We start from the raw sequence: 21849 nt of genomic DNA, 5'->3' as shown, positions 1-21849 counted from the left end.
CCAGAGCATGCACTTACAAGTCAGCCTGCAGGGCTCAATTCCTGGCTCTATTATTTGCTCTCTGACCTTGGGCAAATGACTTATTTTTGCTAGGCTTCAGTTTCCTCATAAGGTTTTTGAGAGAGCTATGTGACTGCAAAACTCTGATAATATTGCCTGGCATGTAGCAAAGCACTGGGTAAATGCTTCTTAATAAGAAAGTCAAAGTTAGAGCTACAGAGAATCACAGAAGTGATCTCGTCATCTTGTAGATCTTGAAACTGAGGCCCAGAGATGTTAGCTGTCTTGTCCGCTTTCCGACTAGTTAGGAGCAGAGCCTGCATGGGAATTTTGGTCAATGGGACTCTCTGTCCAGTGCTCTTCCTACTATACCATCCACATATTGATTCATAGAAATCCTTAGAAGGAACATGGTATGAATTGCAGGTGCCCCCTGGGTTATTTGAAAGTCTTCTTAACAAAGACAGACATGGTTCAGATGTACCATTTCTCTGCTTCAGTGAGACTTCCCTGTATGCTTTGAGAATTGATTTCTTTGAAAAAGAGGAGTTGAAAGTGGATGAAGATGAGATAAGTGAACAGAACCAGGGAGCCCCAGGACAAAGAAGGCAGGCGTGGGGTACTGGTGGACAGGGTGGAGCTGGCCAGCAGAGATTCATGTTTGTGCCTTCTGCTTCCCACATGCCGTTGCAGAGAACCCTGTTGACGAAGAGGAGCAGTGGTCAGATGACTTTGTAAGTATTTGCTCCTGGGAGGAGACAGTTGTGGTTTCCACCAGGGTCTGTGGGAGGCCTTTGCAAGAGCTTGTTTCTGAACGATATACTGGTGGCCAGGGGTACACCACAGTAGAGCCATGACTGGGCTGGAAAGGCCACCCATAGACAAGGCAGCGAGAACCTCCTAACGGCCAACTTGACCTAGTGCCACCATGTGCCGGGCTAAGTGCCTTATCCACATTGCCTCATGCAATCTTCCCCACAGCCCTATGTCTAGGCATTCTTATCCTCATCTTTGGTGCTGCTATTCAGAGTACTCACCAGCACAGCCAAAACAAACATGAAATATTTTTAAATATTTCTGTATCAGTTGACAAATGCCTCTGCCCAGAATTCCTCAGCACTCCATCACTGCCTGGGCCTTATCTAAGAGCCCTAAACAAACCCACACCAAAGAGTGAATGCCTGGCACATCAGGGGGCCTCTGGGACACCCTTTAGGGCCAAGTCAGGACCTGGGCCATGCTGGTTATGTCAAACATTTTGAATATCAACCCTGCTCATTTTACTGGTAAAGAAACCAAGGCACAGGGATCCCTGGGTGGTGCAGCGGTTTGGCGCCTGCCTTTGGCCCAGGGCGCGATCCTGGAGACCCGGGATCAAATCCCACATCGGGCTTCCGGTGCATGGAGCCCGCTTCTCCCTCTGCCTGTGTCTCTGCCTCTCTCTCTCTCTCTGTGACTATCATAAATAAATAAAAATTAAAAAAAAAAGAAAGAAACCAAGGCACAGCAAGTTTAAGTAACTTGCAGTTTCAAAATTCAAACCCAGGCCCTCAGATCTCAAAATCAGGCTTTTAAACTCCAACATGCTTGCTGTAACCAAGAGGACAGTAGCAGATGCTGGGGACCACAGAGCGAGCAAGGGACGTGACCACAATGACACTGGAGGGTGATATGTCAGAGATAACTGTCAATCTCTTCAAGGTGCAGCCCACATGGCCCCAGTGGTCATTTCTCTCTGGGGTGCAGTCTTGTTGGGACAATACATCCTAAAAACTTTTACACAACAATTATTTCTCATTTATATCAAACTCAGCCAGAATGTTAGCCTGCTGCACTCTTTGTGTGTTTTATCGGGACAGGATCCAAGAGGGCCTCCACACAGCCACCCACCCCATTTTACAGATAAGGAAACCAAGGCTAAGAAAGTGAAAAGGACTTGCCGAACAGCCACTCTGTTACTCAATGGCCCAGTTGGAATGGGAGCCTAGGACTCCTGTCCACTGAGCCTGAGCCCAGCTCCACACTGTGTACACCAGCTGGAGTTTATTCAGAGTGTTATGAGACAGGAGTATCTCCCTTCTCAACTGCAGAGAAATGATCTGTAAAAAAGAGGTGATAAGAAGGCCTGTCTGCCGGTCACTTGGGTGTGGAGTTCCTTCCAGGCCGGCGCAGCCACTCATCCTTCACAAGCACTGTGGTTGCGCCTCCTGCTGGCCGCACGCTGCCAGACACAGCGGAAGCAAAGTTGAGAGCTGGTCTGCATCCACCGGGAAGCCAAGAAAATGGAGCTCCCTGGCTGAATAAAAAGAGCACAATGTGGGGACTTAGAACACACAAATAAAATCATCCTGGAGAGGAGGGGATAATTTGTGTCCCAAAGCCAAATAACTAAAATTAAGGACCAGCTGCCATAAGGATTGAGTAAACATTCACTCACAATTATTTTGACCTTATTGGGTTCCCATTGTACAGAGAATGAAATCCAGGCCTGGGGCCTCCAGGACAGATGAGATCCGGCCCCTGCGGACCTGTCCAGCCTCAGCAGGGCCTTGTGTACCACGGCCCGGTGCACACATCTGCCCCCAGCTGTAGGACAGGCCAGGGTCATGCCTGCTCAGTGATTTCAGACTCGTGGACCTCTGGCAGGCAGAGGAAGAAGGCAAAAGAGGGGGAAGCGAAGAGGATCGCCATCCTTCCTCACTTGCTCTGCTCTTTCTTGTCCTTCAGGCTTGGCTTCACTCTTTCTCAGGAAGGCCTTTGCTGCACCTGATGTAGAATCCCGCACCCCATTGCTCTGTCTCAGGACCCTGAACATTCCCTCAAGGGCATCTACCACTAGTGATAGCTGTTTTATGTTTGGTTTTCTACTTATTATCTCTTAGTCACTATTTGTTTATCATTGTTTTCCCCTGCTAAAATATAAGTCCTGTGAGGGCAGAGACTGTGCTCAGAGTCAAGCACGATGGCTGGCACACAATAGGTGCTCACTAAATATTGACTGATTAACTGAATGAACGAATGAATGAATGGATAATTTGACAAGGCTTTTGCCTGAATACACATTCCCTTCTTCAAAGTTTCCATCCCACTGTCCAACATATTCCACTTGCTCAAGTATTAACTGAATGAATGAAAGAATGAGTCTTGTTTGTCAGAATATAGAATAATTTGAGGGGAGGTTTCTTTTAAACTGTTCCTTCAGAAGTTTGAAGAGACTCCCCTCTAATTCTCTTGATTAAAAGGCAATCATTTCACTATGCTGGAAATAGGAGGGGCCTCAAAGTAGCCTCCCACAGAAAAGACCTTCCAAATGAAGGGGCAGCTCAGCACTTCCGAGCACCCACGTCCTCCTCCTCAGTTGCCTTCAGAGCCCAGGGTGCAGCTCAGCTCATTCATTCACTGCCTGCTGGGGCCTGGACACACTGTCTCAGCCCAGTAGTCCTCATGGGGCTTATGGTCTGGGAGGTGGCCCAGTGTCAGCGTTGGGCTGCCAGGAGCAGCTGATGTGAAGTCGCTCTACCTCTACCTTCTCTGCCCCTTCGGCCAGCCTGGTCATCTCAGTCTGCCCAAGGGGCTGTAGGACCCCCGTGCCCACCCCCCAGGATGCACATGGCTCCCCAGCCTCCAGGTGATCAAGTCCAGGAAGCCCGGTGCCTGCTCCACGACAATTGAGACAAAGTGGGACACCCAAACCAGCTCCCACCCAGGCCCGTGTGTCTGGGTGCCTACTGCTTTTTTCACTTTCCAGATGGTTATTAGAGCAACCGTTTCTCAGCACGTTACCGACGTCTCCCTAGGATGCTGCAACAACAGCGACCATGTCCTTGCATAGGCCAGGATGAGGGGGGGTCCCAACAGCCTCAGGCTGGGTGGGAGGAGCCTTGTCAAGCCAGGCTCTTATCCCCAGCCACCCTCCTGCTTCCACTCCACCTCCCAGATGGTCTGAGAACAGCTATGGCTTCTCCAGAACACAGATCGCAGACTTAAATTACTCAACTCATCATGCCTCACTTTCTCTGAGGACTTAAAAAAAAAAAAAAAAACTCTCCTACAATCGTGGTAAGGGGCACCTGAGGTATGCAGTGCATAGAAATGTCAGTTACAGTAATAATTACCATTACCAGTATTCTATTTAGTCTAATTTCATATTCCTGGTCAGGATAGATTATTGAGTCTCCCTACCTGCTGGTAAGGGAGCTTGGGGAAAGCTCTCTCTTCAGCCTTTCTCCGTCCCTCTCCTATTCACTCCACTCCTCCCCTCTCACCAATCCCACCCCCCCACCCCCACCCCCAGACTGAGGAGAAGAGCAGCCCTCACTCCCTCACTCATCATTCACTGCTGCCCTACTGTGCTCCTGCCCTGCGTGTTCATTGGTGAATCGTGTGAGCATCTCACAGTGTGTCAGGCAGTGTGGGCCAAGGACCTCTTAAGTCCTGGATCAAATATTTCCTGCACATGAATATATGTACATGTGAAGTATTAGCTAAGTGATCCCTGAACAAAATGCACAAGAAGCTAGGAACTGTGCCCTGGGGGAGGAACTGAGAGGCAGGGAGGGAGACTTGATTTACATCCTTTTGAACTGTGTTGATGTATTTTCAATATACATTGAATATTCAATATTCAATCATTTTAATATAGACTTAAATAAAATTTATATTAAAAACAAGGAAAACAAAAAAAGAAGACAATGGATTCTGGGTCAGATAGAAAGTTTAGCCCCCACAGCTTACCAGCTCCGTTGAAAAACAAACAAACCTCATCTCCTCAGAGGTATCTGTGTATTCTGTGCAGCCCTTTACCCTCTCCTTACTAATCTTTTTCCTCGACTGTCAGCATTCATGATAAATGAAACCTATTGGTTATTTCTATTTTATTGGGTCCTTTTCTGTTTTTTTAAAAATGTATTTTATCTCTGACTGTTCTTCTTTGCAGACACACAGAGTTTCAGCCACCCTTCCTGTTAAATGGCCCACATGCTCCCCCAGGATAGTGGTTCAGGTGATAAATTCTGGAGGCAGAAAGGCTCGGCCTCAACCCCAGCTTTGCCTCTGATGGCTGCCCAACCTTGCTTAGCCAACCCTTCCAAGCCTCGCTCTCTGGTCCCTACACTGGGGGAGAAGTTCCCACCTCGTAGAGCCAGAGCTGTTCTGATGACTGAACATAGATGGGGCACTGAGCATGGGGTCTGCACTTGCAGGACAGCGACTATGAACACCCGGATGAGCACTCGGACTCAGAGATGTATGTGCTACCTGCTGAGGAGACTGGGGATGACAGTTACGAGCCACCACCTGCGGAGCAGGAGACAAGAACCATTCACCCAGCCCTGCCCTTCGCCAGGGGCGAGTATGTAGGTGAGGCAGCCCCACACCCTGGACGCTCAGCCTGCCACAAGGGAAGGGGGGCAAGCTGGGGTGGCTAGATGGTGGGCGCCTCTCACTCTCACCACCTCCACACGAGTCAGCTGCTCACAATAAGCCATGGAACCCCCAGATAGAAAGCTTGCCCGTTCAAGGAGGAAAGGTATCTTTCCTAAATCATGAATGTTGAAAACAGGTAAAGGATAAAACATGATGCAGTGAACCACACCCTTCAACAAGGCAGGAGCAGGCACCACGGGGACAGCAGGTGGGGCAGTTGCAAGAAGCCCAGCAAGCATCGGGCAGACACAGTGTGAGTGCCTGGGCTGTTCCCAGGGTGAGGACTCCAGGCTAGTCCTATGATAAGACTTTCCTGTGATGTATCAGTCTAAATCCATGCTTAGATTCCACTGTACAGACTCCATTGCCTCACTCCTCCACTGGGTCCTGTTGGTGTCTTAGTCCTGTTTGTTAGGCCTCCACTCTGCCAGACACACTGTTTCCACTGCTTTCTTCCTAATCCCCACAAAAACCCTTCTAAGATGGCTATTAGGATCCTCACTTTAAAAATGAGAAATGTGAGTCCTGGAGAGGTTGAATAATAAATAACTAGCCCAAACGAGCCCAGACAGTGAGAGGCAGAGCAGGGGACCCAACTCAAGACCATTTGGCTTTGGATCCTGTGCTCCTTCCCTGACGCATGCCTAGGACACAGTCCCCAGTGAGGGGTAACTCACGGGCACGCCATGATTTGAGGGAAATCATTGAGGGGAAGAACGTGTAGGTTCACTCAGATGGGTAGTTGCAACCCTGAATACAACTTAGAAAAAGCTGGAAAACTTTTGAAACCTATAATGCCAGGACCCTCCCCTCAAGTTCAAATTAGTGTGTCTGGGGTGGGGCCTGAGCCTTGGCATTTTCTTAACGTTCCCCAGGTGGTTCTTGTGTGTAAGGAAGATTGAGGATCACTATCCATAAGTGTTCATGGAGCAAAGTGAACCTTTGAGGAGCACACTCCTCTTAGGCTTCCCTGCCAAGGTCATCCATCCACTGTGTTTGGCAGAGTGCTAGGCGGTTGGGTCTCCTGAGTTGGTGGGTCTCCATCACTCCCCTGGGAGGATGTTTTTGGTGAGGACATTCTGTTGGTTTTTATAACATAAGTCAACAGGGAGTTGAAATTTTTTGCCTAAATGCCATTTTACACTTTTAAGGGATGCCCTGATTAATCATTTGTGACTACATAGACGCTGGTGGTGGTTTTATTCTTTGGCCCAGGGAATGATCCAGAGCCCCTTTCATCTTCTACTTTGTTGTTGTTCCTTTCAAGACAATCGGTCAAGCCAGAGGCAGTCTCCGCCCATCAGCATGACACTTCCCAGTAAGCCCGACTGGCCTCCGCCAAAAGCAAAAGCCAGGCTGACCTCCACTCTGCCGGCTCTGACTTCTCTTCAGAAACCTCAAGTCCCACCCAAACCCAGGGAACTTGAGGATGAGGTAACATAAATCTGTCCCCCAGGCTTCGCTGCGAAACGAAGTGGAAAGCGGATGCAGGGGGAGGGGGAAAAGGGCCTGGATGGTCTGGCCTCTGGCATGCCTTCCTCCTCCATGTCCCCTACTCTCCTGCCAGCACTTGCCACCCGTCCCTCTAACTTTCCACTGGTAAACCAATAGGGGTTTTTTCTCCCTAAAAAGGGCATATGTGGCCTTATTTTAAGGATTTTCACTCCCATGCTCCATGGGTAATACCAGTACTGGATCTGTGCCCTTCTTACTAGCCTCCCCCCTCTCTCCTTGGTTTCCTGCCAATCTTCTTCCTTCATAAGAGATTTCCCTATCGTTATTGTCCTTTGCTTCTCTGCCCTGTCTGCCTTGCTTTCTTTCCTCTATCTTCTTTTCTCTCTGCTTCTCCATGTTTCTCCTATAAGATGTACAGGTATGTGGGCAAATGATGGAGACCGCTTGTCCTAGGGAGGCCCTACCCAACCTATGGAGGAGCCGGCACCTCAGCCACTACTATCCAGGGACCCACCTTTGCAGATTGTCCAGGACTCCATCCTGGGTTTAGCTCATTATCTCTCTTCTGTCAGCATCCAGGTTTTATGAGTCTTCCTCCCTATGGAATAGCTCCCGTTTGAAAAGGAACCAATAAACTCATTCAGACTGTGGTGGGAATGACTGATAAGGCTTAAATCTGTTGTGGCTCCAGAGGTCCTTGCGTTTTAAATAAGGACAAAGGCAAGCCCCCAAACTTAGCCATTAGAACAACCCTACAAGTTGAACAGCCTCAGAAGCAAAATAACAATAAAGGCAACTCTTAAATATGCCTGGACATAATTTTACCACAGCTTTTGAAGAAATAACTTGTTTCTAAATGCCTATAGGTGACAAAACCTATAATGTATAAACATGTTGTACAACAACCTACATTTGCACCTTAATATGATTTGTAGCCCAGCAGGAATTGGAAAAGAGAAACTTTTAAATAAGATAGAGGCAATGTTTAGACCCAAATTGCTGCTTTGACCCTTACTAGCTGTGTGACATTGGGCAAGCTGGATAACCTCTCTGAGCCTCAGTTTTTAATCTCTTTAGGTTGCTTTAAGGATTTAGTAAGAGAACATATATACAGCACTAAATACAGTGCCTCATACGTGGAAGCACTCCATGTGCCATATATTCCTTTCTAAGCATGTTCTAGATTCTTTACAAAATCCAATTTTCTAGCTTCTCCTGAAAACTGAAAGCCTGGCAACACTGAGCCAGTTGTGGCCTCAAAGCAGCTGAGCCTCATGGCAATCCCTGACCCCTGTTTCCACTGGTCATAGTTCCCACCCCTCATATGAGGCGTGCACGCATCCTTCCTCTGCACCCGTCCCCATAACTGTCTCCTGCCTGCCTCTGGAAGTGGTTTAGTTTCTGACTTCTATGCTAGGGCCCATTTAAGTCAGAGAGGCAGCTGACAGAGAGAGAAAGGATGGGTTGCCAACCCTCAGTCTGTCTGTCTGAGAGGCAATGCTGACTTTTTGGGGTGAGAAGAGGCTGGCAGGAAGAAGCTGAGCAGGAGACAGGATGCAGAGACCTGCTGTTAGGGGCTCACTGTAAATTCTTTCAGCATTTGGCAAATCCATATGAAGATATAAATTCAGACACAGAATATGGATGAATACGGTGGTACGTTATATAAGGCTCTCCATTTCCGTGAACAGTTGACAGTGGACCCCTGTGGGGAGACGCAAAGTTTTGCTAATACCAGCCTTGTGGAGGTGGCTGGGGCACGTCTGAACCAGTGGGAAAAGGAGAAGTATGGAGGAGGCTGCATTCTGGAATGGGCAGATGGACACTCAAGATAAGAAAGAGGTTAAAAAAGAAAAAATAGGCCAACATTAAGATCTGCCTGAACCATCAGATAGGAAAAGAAGAAGTCAAGCACGCATAAATAACTAAAAATATTTAGCTCTGCTGTACAAATTACAGGAAAAGTATGGGGGTACAGGCTAACTGGAGAGTTGAAGGGAACAAAACGTAGGAGGAAGAAGCATTTGTGCTATAAGGACAAGAGTAGTTGGCACTTAGTGAGTGCTAGAAATCAACTGGTGTTCTGAGGGCTTTATATTTGTTCCATCAAGCCTTCCCAAGAACCCCATGAAATGGGTACTATCATCCCCATTTTATAGATAATAAAATGGAACAGATGAGGTGCAAAGGGGTTGAAAAACTTGCCCAACGTCACAGAAGTCAGATTTGGAGGTAAAGAAAGAGATGAGCAATAGCAATTAAATGAAGAGAGGGTAGAAATTGGGGAGAAAGAGAAGGGGAAGGCAAGAAGGTCCTAGAATGTAGTGGATAAGAGTATGGGCACTGGATCCTTGAACTGATTCTTGAATCCCAGCTCTACTACTTTTTAACTATTAGGACATGAGAAAGCTACTCGACTGCTCTATGCCTTGGGTTCTTCGAGTTTCTTCTTCATGAGGTGGAGCTGACAGTAGCACCTACCTTATTGGGTTGTTGTAAGGATTGAGTGAAATAACACATGTAAAGTACTCAGGTGCACACTTGCTAATAAGTGCTCAATAAATGTTTGGATTTTGTTTCTCTAGAATCCATCTGGGCTACCCACCAAGATGGGTTGCAAAAAACCACATTTGGGATCTGATTATCTCCTTGGCTTCCTATCAATATAAAATCACTTCCTCCCCTAATTTATGGTCAACTGATTATTGACAAAGTTGCCAAGACCAGTCAGTGGTGAAAGAATCATTTTTAAACAAATTGTGCCAGGATAACTATATATTCACATGCAAAAATGTGAGAGTGGACCCATGTCCTGCCATAGAAAAAAAAATCACCAAAAATAGATCCTAGATGTAAATGTAAGAGCTAAAACTATAACATTCTTAAAAAACAACAAGGACATAAATCTCTACAACCTTGCATTAGACAGGAGTGTCTTACATATAGAACCAAAAGCACGAGCAACAATAGAGAAAATAGATAAAGTGGAATTCACAATGTCAAACGTTGGTGCTGCAGGTGACACCACCAAGAAAGTAAGAAGATAACCTACAGAATGGGAGAAAATTTTTGCAAATTGTATACCTGATAAGAGACTTCTATCTAGAGCATTTAAAGAACTCTTCCAACCTAATAATAAAAAAGACAAAAAAAAAAAAAAAAGAAGAAGACAAATAACCTAACTAAAAAATAGGCAAAGAAGTCATAGAGGCTTTTACCTAAAGGAGGTATAAAAAGGGGGGCACCACCTCAGTGTTTGAGGGTCTGCCTTTAGCTCAGATCATGATCCCAACGTCCTGGGATGGAGTCCTGCATCGGGCTCCCTGCAGGGAATCTGCTTTTCCCTCTGCCTGTGTCTCTGCCTCTCCCTTTGTGTCTCTCAGTGGAGAAACTGGAGCCCTCTTACACTGCTGGTAGGAATGGAAAAGAGTGCATGGAATGGAAAACTTTGGAAAAACAGTTTGGCAGTTCCTCAAACTTAAACAGAGAGCTACCATATGACCCAGCAATTCCACCACTCAGTATATTCCCAAGAGAAATGCACATTTACACAAAAACATGTACATGAATGTCCTTAGCATCATGATTCATAATAGCCCCCAAAGTGAAAACAACCCAAATGTCCCCCACCAGATGGATAAACAATATGCAGTATATTTATATAACAGAATATTATTTGGCCACACAAGTTAGTGAAGTACTAATATGCTACATGGTTGAACCTTGAAATTAGTACACTATATGAAAGAAGTCACTACACATTATGTGATTCCATTTCTAATGTGATGCCAAGAATGGGAAAATCTTAGTGATAGAAAGTAGATTAGTAGTTGACTAGGTTGGGGAAGTGGTAGGTGAGAGGTGACAGGGCTCCTTTTGGGGGCAATGAAAGTGTTCTAAAATTAAATTGTTGTGATGCTTGCACACTCTTCAAATACACTAAACCCACCAAGTTCTACACTACACGGAGAGGAATTTAATGGTATCTGAATTAGATCTCAATAAAGGTATCAAAAAAAAAAAAAAAAAACTCCTTCCCAGATAATAAACCTGGCCAGAGTGGACAGCTCCCTCCTCATTCACCTCTGTACTTCTTCCAGGTGGATTATGTGGTCCCTGTGGAGGATGGAGATGAGAACTACATTCACCCCACAGAAGGCAGTTCGCTCCCGGCAGAAAAAGGCAAGAGTTTGTAGTTTTAAGCACTTGAAATGTTTAGTGGTTGAGGGGGGTGTCTGAGATTATCTGGTAGCAAGCAGCAAGGGGTGCACAATGCGTGGGGCCCAGGCCTCTATCCTCCATGGTGGCGGCATCTGTCTCCCTGGGTGGAGCAGAGCATCTGCGAGAGACCCATCTCTGTCACACCCTTCTGCCTCCATCCACTTTGGTGCTTTAATCCTCCCAGCTCAAATTAGGAAAACATCTAGGTTCTTAGTTAACTGTCCTCACTTAGAATGGATTTCTCATAGAACTCAATCCTCGCAGAGCTGCAGGCCACAGTGTTGGCCTCAAAAGTATTGCACCAGAACAATGTCCACGGAGGACAGAAGAAATGAGAAAGCGAAATCCTCTCTGTGTCCTGACTCTTGAAATGTAGTGCTATCTAGGTGATGGAAGCTGTTTTGGTTGTAATCCCTTCATGGAATAACACGTGTGAAGACAAATTCTCTTTAAAAGACAGTGCCATCTACCCTCAGGCCAGGAGTGCAGCATAACATGTTCACTGTGGATCTAGTTGCTGCGGAGGATAGGATCCTGTAGAAACGATGCCTACTCATCTAACAAACTCAACTCTCAAGTTGTCATAATCAGTTTTTACTCTACCCTTCTGTAGCAACCCTCTCCTGGCCTCTCTGAACATCACCAACAGCTTCAAGACCCATTTGAATTCCTGAGCCACTCATCACCATGAAACCAGAAATTGCTCCCCACCCCCAAACCCCATAAAATCCAAGAGAAATGGTCTGTGTTGCATGTGGCAGGGGAGGTGAGAATTTGTTCCCTTCACTCTTGGTTTGATACACTTCTCTCGATGAAGAAAACAAAACTCTCTCATCTCCTAGACCACCAGTTTGGCAAATGAAATTCCAAGCCAGAGTTCATTTTAACAAAATCCCTATAATAAAATAATTTGATTATCCCTTTTATCATTAGTATATTTATTCTGAAGAAGTTTCTTCAGGCTTCTTTCATGGCTTATGTATTTAACAGGTGGGTTTCCCATTCTTTACAAATTCCCTGATCTGCCCCACTATTTCCACAATGCATTTTTCCATTAAGTGTGAATCTCCCACAATAGACTGTATCTATGATTGTTATATGTATGTATATATTTGTGTGTTTAAGCTCCCATGGTGAATAGATCCACCAAGCCAAGTAACTCCTCAAAGCCAGCCTCTCCTCCAGGGACAGCTTCAGGTAAAGTATATGCATGATTTGGTGTTTCGGGTTTTTGTGTGTGAAGTGATTGTTTGGGGGTTTGGTTTTCCAGTCTATTTCAAATAAGATAAACAACTCAGATCAAATATTAAGAAATAATCACTTGTATTTCCAAATTTCTTAATATATTGTGACAGAAGGCCTTGTCCTCATCTTCATGCATTGTCTGGTGGCACTTGTGTCAAAGGGACCCTGCCCCATGCTTTCAGACCTCTGTTAGACAAGTCCTGGCTTTCCTCCAACCTCATTGGGCATTTCACCGGCTTCTCCTCCTCCCCTGCACTGACTGAGGGTGTTTGCACTGTTGGGTCCTCAGCCCTCTACTCTTCTTCTAGAAGTATGGTGGCTAAGACCTTGAGTTTGGACGAGATGGAGCCGGATTGGAATCCTAGTGCTCCCAGTTGCCGGCTATACCACTTTGGGTCTGTCCTTTGGATCTCCACTCTTCAGATTTTTTCCTCTGCAAATGGAGATAAGAGTCCCTGACCTGTGACAGGAGAATTCTGGAATTGTGCATGGGAAAGCTTCAATGCAGTACATGGCACAGCAGGTGCTCAAGAAAGAATATTATCTTTCATGTCTTTGGGGTTCATCTATTCTTCTGGTTTCACCTCTCTTGTCTAAGCCAATTACTCTCTGGTGTCTAACTTTGACCTGATTTCTCTTCTGAACGACTTGACATTCTCACAGCCTCAAGCTCAATGCATTCATCACCTCCCTACCCATAGGGCAGGCCTATTCCTCTGTGCCTATCAGCCCACAGGCCACATGTCCAAGGACCTGTGTTCTTTCCAGAGCCTGCTATGTCTTTTTCCTGAGTTTGCTCTTCCATTTTAGTTGACACCACTGTAGTCTAGGCTTCCTTTACATTGTCACTTCACATGTCCTATGTCCCATCTTCAAGAGTGCACTAGCCAATCTCTACCCTTGCCTGTAGGCTTTCTCCTCAGTCATTAAGATGAATTTCTGAGTGACTCCAAATGTTGCCAGTTTTATTCCATTTCAAAGTTAGTTTTTGCCATGTCACCTGTACCCAAACCATGAACACCCAGTGGTTCCTAGTTGTCTGCTGTACAGATTGGCAGTCCCAAGGCCAAAGCCTGTGATGCTGAGTGGCACCCACACCCCACCCTGTTCCAGCACAGAAGCACAGGAGCTTTCTCTCCAGCCCTTCTCTTCTTTTTCGCAGCTCCACCCATATCTATCACACACACACACACACACACACACACACACACTCCCTTCCCTCTCAGCACTGAAGGCTGAACACAGATACTAGGAGACTGAGCTCTGCTTCTAGGGATGTGCTCTTTGAAGGAAAATGAAAGGAGGTTATTTTTTTTATAGACCACAGACTCATTTCTTGAGCAATTGTTCACCTTCTTCACAAATTCTTGTCTTATTTATTCTCTCTCTCATAACCCACAGGCTCTTTATGTGTAGGGAGAAGAGATCAGAGCCACCATATCCAGCTCATCTTAACTTCTGGGAACAAATGTCAATGCAGCAACCTAAAATGTCATGGCAAGGTCACTTTGGTCCCAGATGAAGTGGTGACACCTGACTCCTGATAACTTGGAAGAAGGGTTATTACCAGAACAGAAAACCTTTCCCTAAAGTGTAAATGAAGGCCTAGGACCTCCTTTACAATGACAATTTAATCATCTCTGGTGTCTGCATCTTAAAATGTTCTTCTTACTTTGCAAAGACCTCTTCTTCCTAAAACACACCCGGTACTCCAAACAGCCTGTACCTTTTGGCCTTTGTTTATGTTCTCACTTTTATGATACCAAATCCTACCTAAGGCCCAGCCTGAGGTCTCTCCACTAGGAAACCTGTGGTTTCTGCAGCCCACAGAGAGCTCTCCTTTGCTCTAAGTCTCATCCCATCTACACTCAGCCCATTCCTATTCTCCAATTACGCTGGGTCTCAGTCTAACCTCCTTAAATACCCCGGTGGTGCAGCGGTTTAGCACTGCCTGCAACCCAGGATGTGATCCTGGAGACCCTGAATCAAGTCCCACGTCAGGCTCTCTGCATGGAGTCTGCTTCTCCCTCTGCCTGTGTCTCTGCCTCTCTCTCTCTCTCTCTCTCTCTCTCTCTCTCTCTGTGTCTCTATGAAAAAATAAATTAAAAATCTTTTAAAAAAGTACATTACAAGCTCCTTAAAGATATTGCCTTAACATCTCACATGTTCAGGAGGCCTTTCCTGACCTCACAAAGAAGATAGATCCCTTTGGTATCCACCCCTATAGTGCCCTGCCCTGCCCCTTTATCTCTAATCTCCCCAGAGATCTCTGCCTGTCTTTTCTATAAGACCCTCAGCTCCATGTCTTGCTCGTAGATGTGCTTCCAGGGGTTATACAGGACCTGAATCAGAATAGGTGCTGAAATGGTGGTTTAGTCATTTGGTTGAGAGTGAATGTGTCCCCCAGTACTGGCTGTATTTGAAGAATTACATGGTGCCATCATCGGGGCATTAACCCGTTGAATTTATTATTCATTAATTTTACATTAATCTAGTATCACTATATTTTAATACTAGAGGCATCAGAAGAAACCAAATCTGAACAAAAAAATAATTTCCTGGTTATATGGTTGTTGGATATGCATGAGAAGAAGTACAGGAGGAGGAAGGAAGTGAGATAATTTGGGAGGGACAAACCTGAACAGTTAGAATGATTTTCTGAATATGCAAACAGTCTTCAGAGATGGTTTTTACAAAAGGAATAACCAGACTACTTCCCTGTGTCTTTCCATAACCCTCCACTAGCCTTTAAAGGCAGTGCTAGATAGGCATCATGAAAGTGCTAAGGCTTCAGATCTGCATTTCTATCAGAGCAGCACACCACAACACTGGACTCTGATTAATGGATGTTGCTTTTGGCTCTTTGATGGCTCATAAAGCGCTTGCCAAGGATTACACAGAGGATTAGGTGCAGTGGCAGTCACTGCTTCTGCTCCATGTTCCACATGGAGAAGCGCTGTTTCAGGACCACACAGACTCCAAGGCCAAAGGACTATGATCTTGGCTCTGACGCACACTAGGTGCCAGACTTCAAACAAGCTGATCAATCTCTGTTTCTTAGTCTCCTCCTCTGAAGAAGGAAATGGCACCTGTGCCTAAGTCGTGCGGCGGGGGAAGAGGCAGGGCAGGTTAAGTTGAGTAAACATATATGAATCCCACTCCTAAACTGATAGCTCTGTTTGCCAGTTTTTGGAATCCTTTGCTTCACATGCCTTGATTCATGACCAGTCTGGAGGAGTGTCCTGGACCCATCCCAGGAGACAGTTGTTTCTTCCTTTCCGCATAGAGTTTTAATGTAACTGAGGGTATCTTGACCTCTGCACAGCTGGCATTTGGGGCTAGATAATTCTTTGTTGTCCTGGCTGTCCGGTGTACTGTGAGATGTTTAGCAGCATCCTTGGCTGTCTCTGCCCACTAAGTACCAATACCATCCCCTCCCCAGTAGCGCTAAACAGAGATGTGTCCAGACATTGCCAAAGGTACTCCACCCTCCCCACGGAGGGGGTGGGTACCAAATACTCCTAGTTGAGAAGCACTGGTTTAAACAAACGGAAAGACTGAAGTGTTTTAGTGATTTATCTTTAAATGTGATTTGGAAGAAAGTTGTGGAGACCCTAATTTATTTGTAGCTTTTGTCAGAAATGGGTAGACAGGGCATGCATTTCTGAAGTTCCTCTAAGTCGGTAGCATTTAAAAAGTGTTCTCTCTCCTCATTTCCTAAAATGGGTGGGTGGGTGGGGGGAGTTTGGGAATTTACAGTTCCCTGCCAATATGCAAGTTGAATTTTACCTATAAGCCAAATTGTTCTGAAGCTATTAAATTAGATCTCTTTACTTGGCAGCGCTCATGCAGGGCCTGAGAGTAAGGGACACTCCAGCTGGTGCACAAGCCCCACTAATAATAATAGGGTTTCTTGAACATCTAGAAGAGAGTAAAATCCCAAGGGCTTACTATTCCAGCATTGAGACTGTTACGGGTAAGGAAACTTGCCACCATCGCATGCAAGAGTGAAGAGAGGATGATGCGGTAGAAGGAAAAACTACGAGTAGGTCATTTTCCCAGTTGAGAAACTTTGGTAAGCACCAGCTGTGCAAATATTAACATCATTTTTTTGCTCAATACAATGAAAACAAAGCTGATTTTTCTTTTTTATTATACTTTTGGACACATCTCCGTTTATCAAATTCCCAGTTTCTTCTTTGGAGTGTCACAGCCAAGAATTTGGCTTTGCCAGAAAGCAAGAACCCCGGTCACAGAAGGGACCAGGTTGTCCTACCCCAGCTATGCCCCTGGGTCTGACTTCAGGCCCAGAGCAGCAGAGAAGGTGACTGGCCTATGAAATAAGAAAGTCAATTTTCATCTTCCCGTGGGCATTCACAAAAACACCACTCTGTTTCACTAATCTTTCCCACATAAGGTAGAAAGAGCAAGTGAATCTGAGCTGCCAAATTGCAGCCTAGAGTAATATTAATAGGCATTGGTTGGAGAGGAACATGTCCACCTGGCTTTAAACTCAGCTAGCCTCGCTGTTCAACCCCAGCCCTGCCACTTAACCTCTCTGAGCCTCTGTTTGCTCCACATGATGTTATGGGAGGCTTAGAGACGGCACATTTAAAGTACCCGGCATAGTGCCCAGCACCCAGAGACACTGTGGTGGTTGATAACAAGATGCTAAAACAAAAATAGCAATAATCACATTTACTGAGATCCTAATGAGTTATAACATACACATCATAAAACTCAACTCATTTTACATGTATAATGTGGCATTTTTATAAATCATTACATCTACAGAGCTTTTCCACCATCACAACAATCCAGTTTTAGAAAATTTCCATGCCCACCCCAACTCCAAAAGATCCTTTATGCCTATTTTTGGTGAATGTTCTTCCCACTGCCAGCCCCAGGTAACCACGGATCTGCTTCCTGTTGCTATAGATATGCCTTTTCTGGACATCTCATATAGATGGAGTCATATAGTATAAAGCCTTCCCCGTCTGACTCTCTTCACTTTAGCATGTTTTTAACCTCATATATTTTCAGTTCCTTTCCAGCAATATTAGTTTTTATTTGGCTGATTCTTTACAATTTCAAAGTTCTCCCATTGCCTTACAACAATAACTCTGAGTTAGGTAATGTAGCTGGTTGTGTCCCCATTTCACAGAGGGGGACACTGGAACACCAGTGGCCACCCAGTCAGTTTGTAAAGGGACACCTAGCCAGTTTGGTGGCCAAGAAATAACTAGAACCCTGTCTTCCTGATGAGACACCATCGGTTTTCTACCAGCACTCATACTACCACCACAGAGGAAAGCGGCATGCTTCTCCCTCTCTTATTGCAGAAGTGATTTATGAGGAAGGAAGAGGGAAGGAACATGTTGGCAGACTGTTTGAAGATATGAAGGGAAGGGAAGCTTAGTAGAGAAACTAGGCAGTAAATATGACAACAACAATATACTCAAGCCAAAGGAACCCTTGGCAGTGAAAAAGAGGGAAAACCCCTGGGAGGAAATTCTGACTTAGGCCTTCTTTCTACTTCCTCATTTTTCAGACAAGGTTTTTTTTTCCCCTTCCCTGAAATCTTCCATCAAAATCTATGAGTAGCCAAGGATATTTTAATATGGTTAATCAGGTGTTAAGAATTTGAAGAACAGCATCCATTTGGTACCCTAGCCAATGAAACACAGTTGGATTCATAGTCCAGATGACATTTAAGTTTATTGTCACATGAAATATTAAAAATTCCAAATGTAGTCTCTTTTTCTAAATGTTTTCAAAAGTCACATCAAGGTCGGGTAGCACCTTAGTGAGAGTCACATAGAGCGCCCATTTCCTCATGGAGTGCTAGAGAGTCAACACTATGCACTCTTGACTGTTCTTTTCATTTATAAGCATTCATGGAAATTAGCCCTGTGTAAGAACCATATGTAGAAGAGGAGTGGATGGGCACTGAGTGAAAGCCTGAAGGCCTCTCTCTAGTAAAATACATGAGAATGAGTTTTATGACCTCTATTTGTAATAGTTCTTGAAGCTCTTGTGTTTGGGATGGGCGGTTCTGTCAGATGAGGTGGCATGGTGTGTGCATATCCTCACAGTATAAGTTCTGGGGGGACAGAGGCCTAGTTCTGCTTCTCTACCTCTTTGACAACCCCTAACACAGTGTTCTTCACATACCAGGTTCTCAATAATTTTTAGTAAATGACTATTTCCTCAGTGCTCAGCTATATGTGCTTTATCTTGCAAATTAAAATAATGCATCCTGAGGACATGTCCAACCTATATTTACAGAGTATCCTCTGTAGGTCCAATAGGAGCTGTGGACTTAGAAATATAGTAGGTTCTTAATAAAATATATATTCGGTTCAATATATTCAATAAAGAGCCATAGTGTCCAGGCAGGTGAGCATCAGCATGAGAGGAGGCAGGCAGGAGACACTGAGAGAAGCAGGCTTAGGCATCTGGCTCTCCCCCTCCAGGCCTGCTCTGTCTGGTGGTGAAGCTCTGCCTATCTCTCGGTTCTTCCCTTGTGATTGTCTGCTTTCTGTCTTAGGTAGCCAGAGGGGAAATGAGATACAGTGGACAAGGTGCTCAGGGTCTCTTCTGTGGCTTTGGAAGATGCAATTTGGGCAGTAGCTTGTCATTGGTCTCAATCTTTCTATCAGTGCAATGGGCAAAGGCCCTGAGAATTCAGAGGTGAATGAACAACCTCTGGATGTGAGGTTACTATGTGTATAGTATATGTCAGTGTGATCATGAAAAGCAATGCCTATAGGCATGTAGCAGGAGTGATGGGTCTGTGTCTCTCCATCCCTAGGCACCACTGATGTGCACAGCTGTGCAGTGTATATAGATGCACATGCGTGTTCTTGGCTCTTTCCTGTAGGAATCTTGTGGGCCTTTCACTGAACCTGCAGAATCAGGGGACTCCGCACTTGCCCCATGGGAGAAAAGAGAAAGTTGTTTAGAAATGTCAAGATGGAGTTCCTAATTCACATTCTGGTTCCAAGTATAAATTGACATCATATATATATATATATATCTCACCTTTGTCTACAGATTTCCCCAATAGCATCCATATAACCACCTATTCATGCTTAACTGAAAGAAACCCAAAAATGTGCCAGTATTTCTGAGCCTATCAGGAAGGCCAGTCTCACTGTCACTATCAGCCTCAGATTCAGGAGTTGGAGACTGACCTGTGTGTATGTTTGTGCAGGTCATAACAGTGGAGCCTGGGATGCTAAGTCATCTTCTCCTGCTGCACCATCCCCACTGCCCAGGGCTGGGTGAGTACCTGCTGTGCAGGAACAGCTCTGTGAGATGTGAGTGGATGGTCTCCACCACTGTTGTGGGTCGGCCTACCTGGAATCCACAAAGGGGTCCAGCCTGCAAACCTGGGGGGAAGTTGGTGCTTTTCTGCTATTTCCGTCCAGAAGAGCATACCTGCCCAAGCACAGATATAGGTGTACCTCACATTACAATAGGTGTGTTCCTAAAAGATGTAGAAATGAAACCCCACTGCCCTGTTCTTCTCTACCCCTATGGCATGCTTCAAGTCGGACTAGGGGTCCCCTGCTGAAATTAAGACTAACAGTCTTTCCTTTCCTAAATTTTTAGTTAAATTGACTTGTGTTCCGTAAGACAGAAGCTCCAGCATCTGAATAGTTTTGAGACCCATAAGCAAGTTTCATCTTTACTTTCAACTCCTCCACTTCTCTTTCAAGTAGTTAGTGAGCTATAAACAAACACATATATACCCAACAGCATACACTGGGTTGTTCAATCAAGGCCACACTGCCGAGATTCCTTTCAAAGGTGATACAAGAGAGTCATTCTTTCTTATTGGATTTAAAAGAGCTTTGTAAACTGTTAGGAGATATAATATGTTAATATCACAAAGGGACCCCATAATTTTATATTGATTCAATAGGTTAGTTTAAAAATATGCTTAAATATGTGCAAAGCTGGCCTGCATGATTATAAACTTAATTCTACTTAAAGACATTATTTTAAAAAAAAGACATTATTTTTTATTTTTTAAGATTTATTCATTTATTTGAGAGAGAGAGAGAGCACATGTGGGAGATAGGGGGGTATAGAGGGGCAGGGGAAGAGAAAATCTTGAGCAGACTCCATGCTGAGCTTGGAGCCCAACACAGGGCTTAATCTCATCACTCTGAGATCACCACCTAAACTAAGAGTCAGACCTAGAGTCAGGAAGCTTAATCTCCTGAGCCACCCAGGCACCCCAAAGCAAAGACATTCTTAAGTTCAAGGGTTTAACCAAAACTTCTCGCTTGGCTCAGCTTTATCATTTTGGGCAAGTTACTTAAACTCTCTGAGCCACAGTTTCCCAATCTCTAAAATGTAACAATAATAGCCATTTTTAGAGGTCACTGTGAGGTTTAAATAACATATGAAAAGCCTTAACCCAGTGCCAGGCACTTAAGAATTGTTAGTGTTCTTCCCCCAATCTTCCAGCTCTCAGCCAAAAACAAAGTGAGAGAGAGAAAAGGTGAGAGTGTCTTTAAAATAAACACAGAAGAGAAGCATACACCCTTACAGAATGAGATTACAGTCTCTACCAAAACAAACCAGAACATTAGCTCAAAAAGCCCCTTCAGGACCAGAGATCACAAAGGTTTTCACATTTATGTTGGTCTTGGATTTCTCTGTTCGGGATGAAATCCTAGGCAGATGTCAAGTAGAAAATGTCACTAGAGGCAGGGCAGCAGTTGGCAGGGGAGGTGCCTGCGGTAGCCTCACCTGCCAGGCTGTCCGCCTATCTCCACCCGAGGCCCTGGGCTGTAGCCCGAGGGTGCTGTTGGAGGATGGGAGGGCTCTGCATACATGTCTTGAAAATACTGATGCTAGTCCTCATTTTATAGATGAGGAAACTAAAGCTCCAACCAGCCTTACAGGCAAGAGAAAGAGGCCTGAGGTCACAGAGTAATCAGCAGCAGAACTGGAACGAGAATTGTTTTCCTGACTCCCTGACAACTGGCGCTCCTATTTATCCCCAATTAACTCTTTGCCATCTGTCCATGGACCCTATCTGAAGCTAGGAGGATCACAGCTAAATCCTGTTTCCATCCCCCTTGGCCTTCAAGGACAGTCTTTCAACACACTCATATCATATTTATTATTCTAGTTTAAATTTGAGAGTAAAATGATAAGTAGTCAGCTCTACTTTATCTTTGTTATGTTTTAACAAAGCCCAATCTTTTTATCCCTCAGGAAAAAACCAGCTACACCACTGAAGACAGTAAGTTAATTTTGCATTTAAATGTTTCATATCTCCTGCAATGCTTATTCTTGTTCTCTTATTTAAAATTGACAATGCTTCCAGATAAGGTGAACCCAGCAATCTTAGCAACTGAAATTGCTGCCCAGACTACCCAAGAGAAATTCAGTGTTCTTGGTTAGCCAGGGAAGATGCTGCGTGGGAGGAGCTCATCCTCACTTGACCCAGGGTGGCTTCACTGAGTGTGAGCGGCAGATCCA

General features: G+C 45.0%; 1 protein-coding gene across 4 annotated transcripts in view; it reads left to right on the top strand.

Moving 5' to 3' along the window:
• Positions 1 to 21849, top strand: part of BLNK (B cell linker) — a 76645-nt gene that overhangs the window by 38366 nt on the left and 16430 nt on the right. For 2 of the 4 annotated variants that reach the window (XM_055300436.1, XM_055300434.1), the window contains 8 exons: positions 694 to 734; positions 4937 to 5002; positions 5202 to 5358; positions 6692 to 6858; positions 10980 to 11061; positions 12226 to 12297; positions 19562 to 19631; positions 21583 to 21610. In XM_055300436.1, coding sequence (XP_055156411.1) covers positions 694 to 734; positions 4937 to 5002; positions 5202 to 5358; positions 6692 to 6858; positions 10980 to 11061; positions 12226 to 12297; positions 19562 to 19631; positions 21583 to 21610 — 683 coding nt within the window. The remainder of the gene's footprint in view (positions 1 to 693; positions 735 to 4936; positions 5003 to 5201; positions 5359 to 6691; positions 6859 to 10979; positions 11062 to 12225; positions 12298 to 19561; positions 19632 to 21582; positions 21611 to 21849) is intronic. The other 2 variants (XM_055300438.1, XM_055300435.1) reach the window with 1 other exon arrangement.

This window comes from Nyctereutes procyonoides, unplaced genomic scaffold (genome assembly GCF_905146905.1).
Source record: "Nyctereutes procyonoides isolate TBG_1078 unplaced genomic scaffold, NYPRO_anot_genome, whole genome shotgun sequence".
Taxonomy (NCBI): Eukaryota; Metazoa; Chordata; class Mammalia; order Carnivora; family Canidae; genus Nyctereutes; species Nyctereutes procyonoides.
This window is presented reverse-complemented; position numbering and strand designations above follow the sequence as displayed.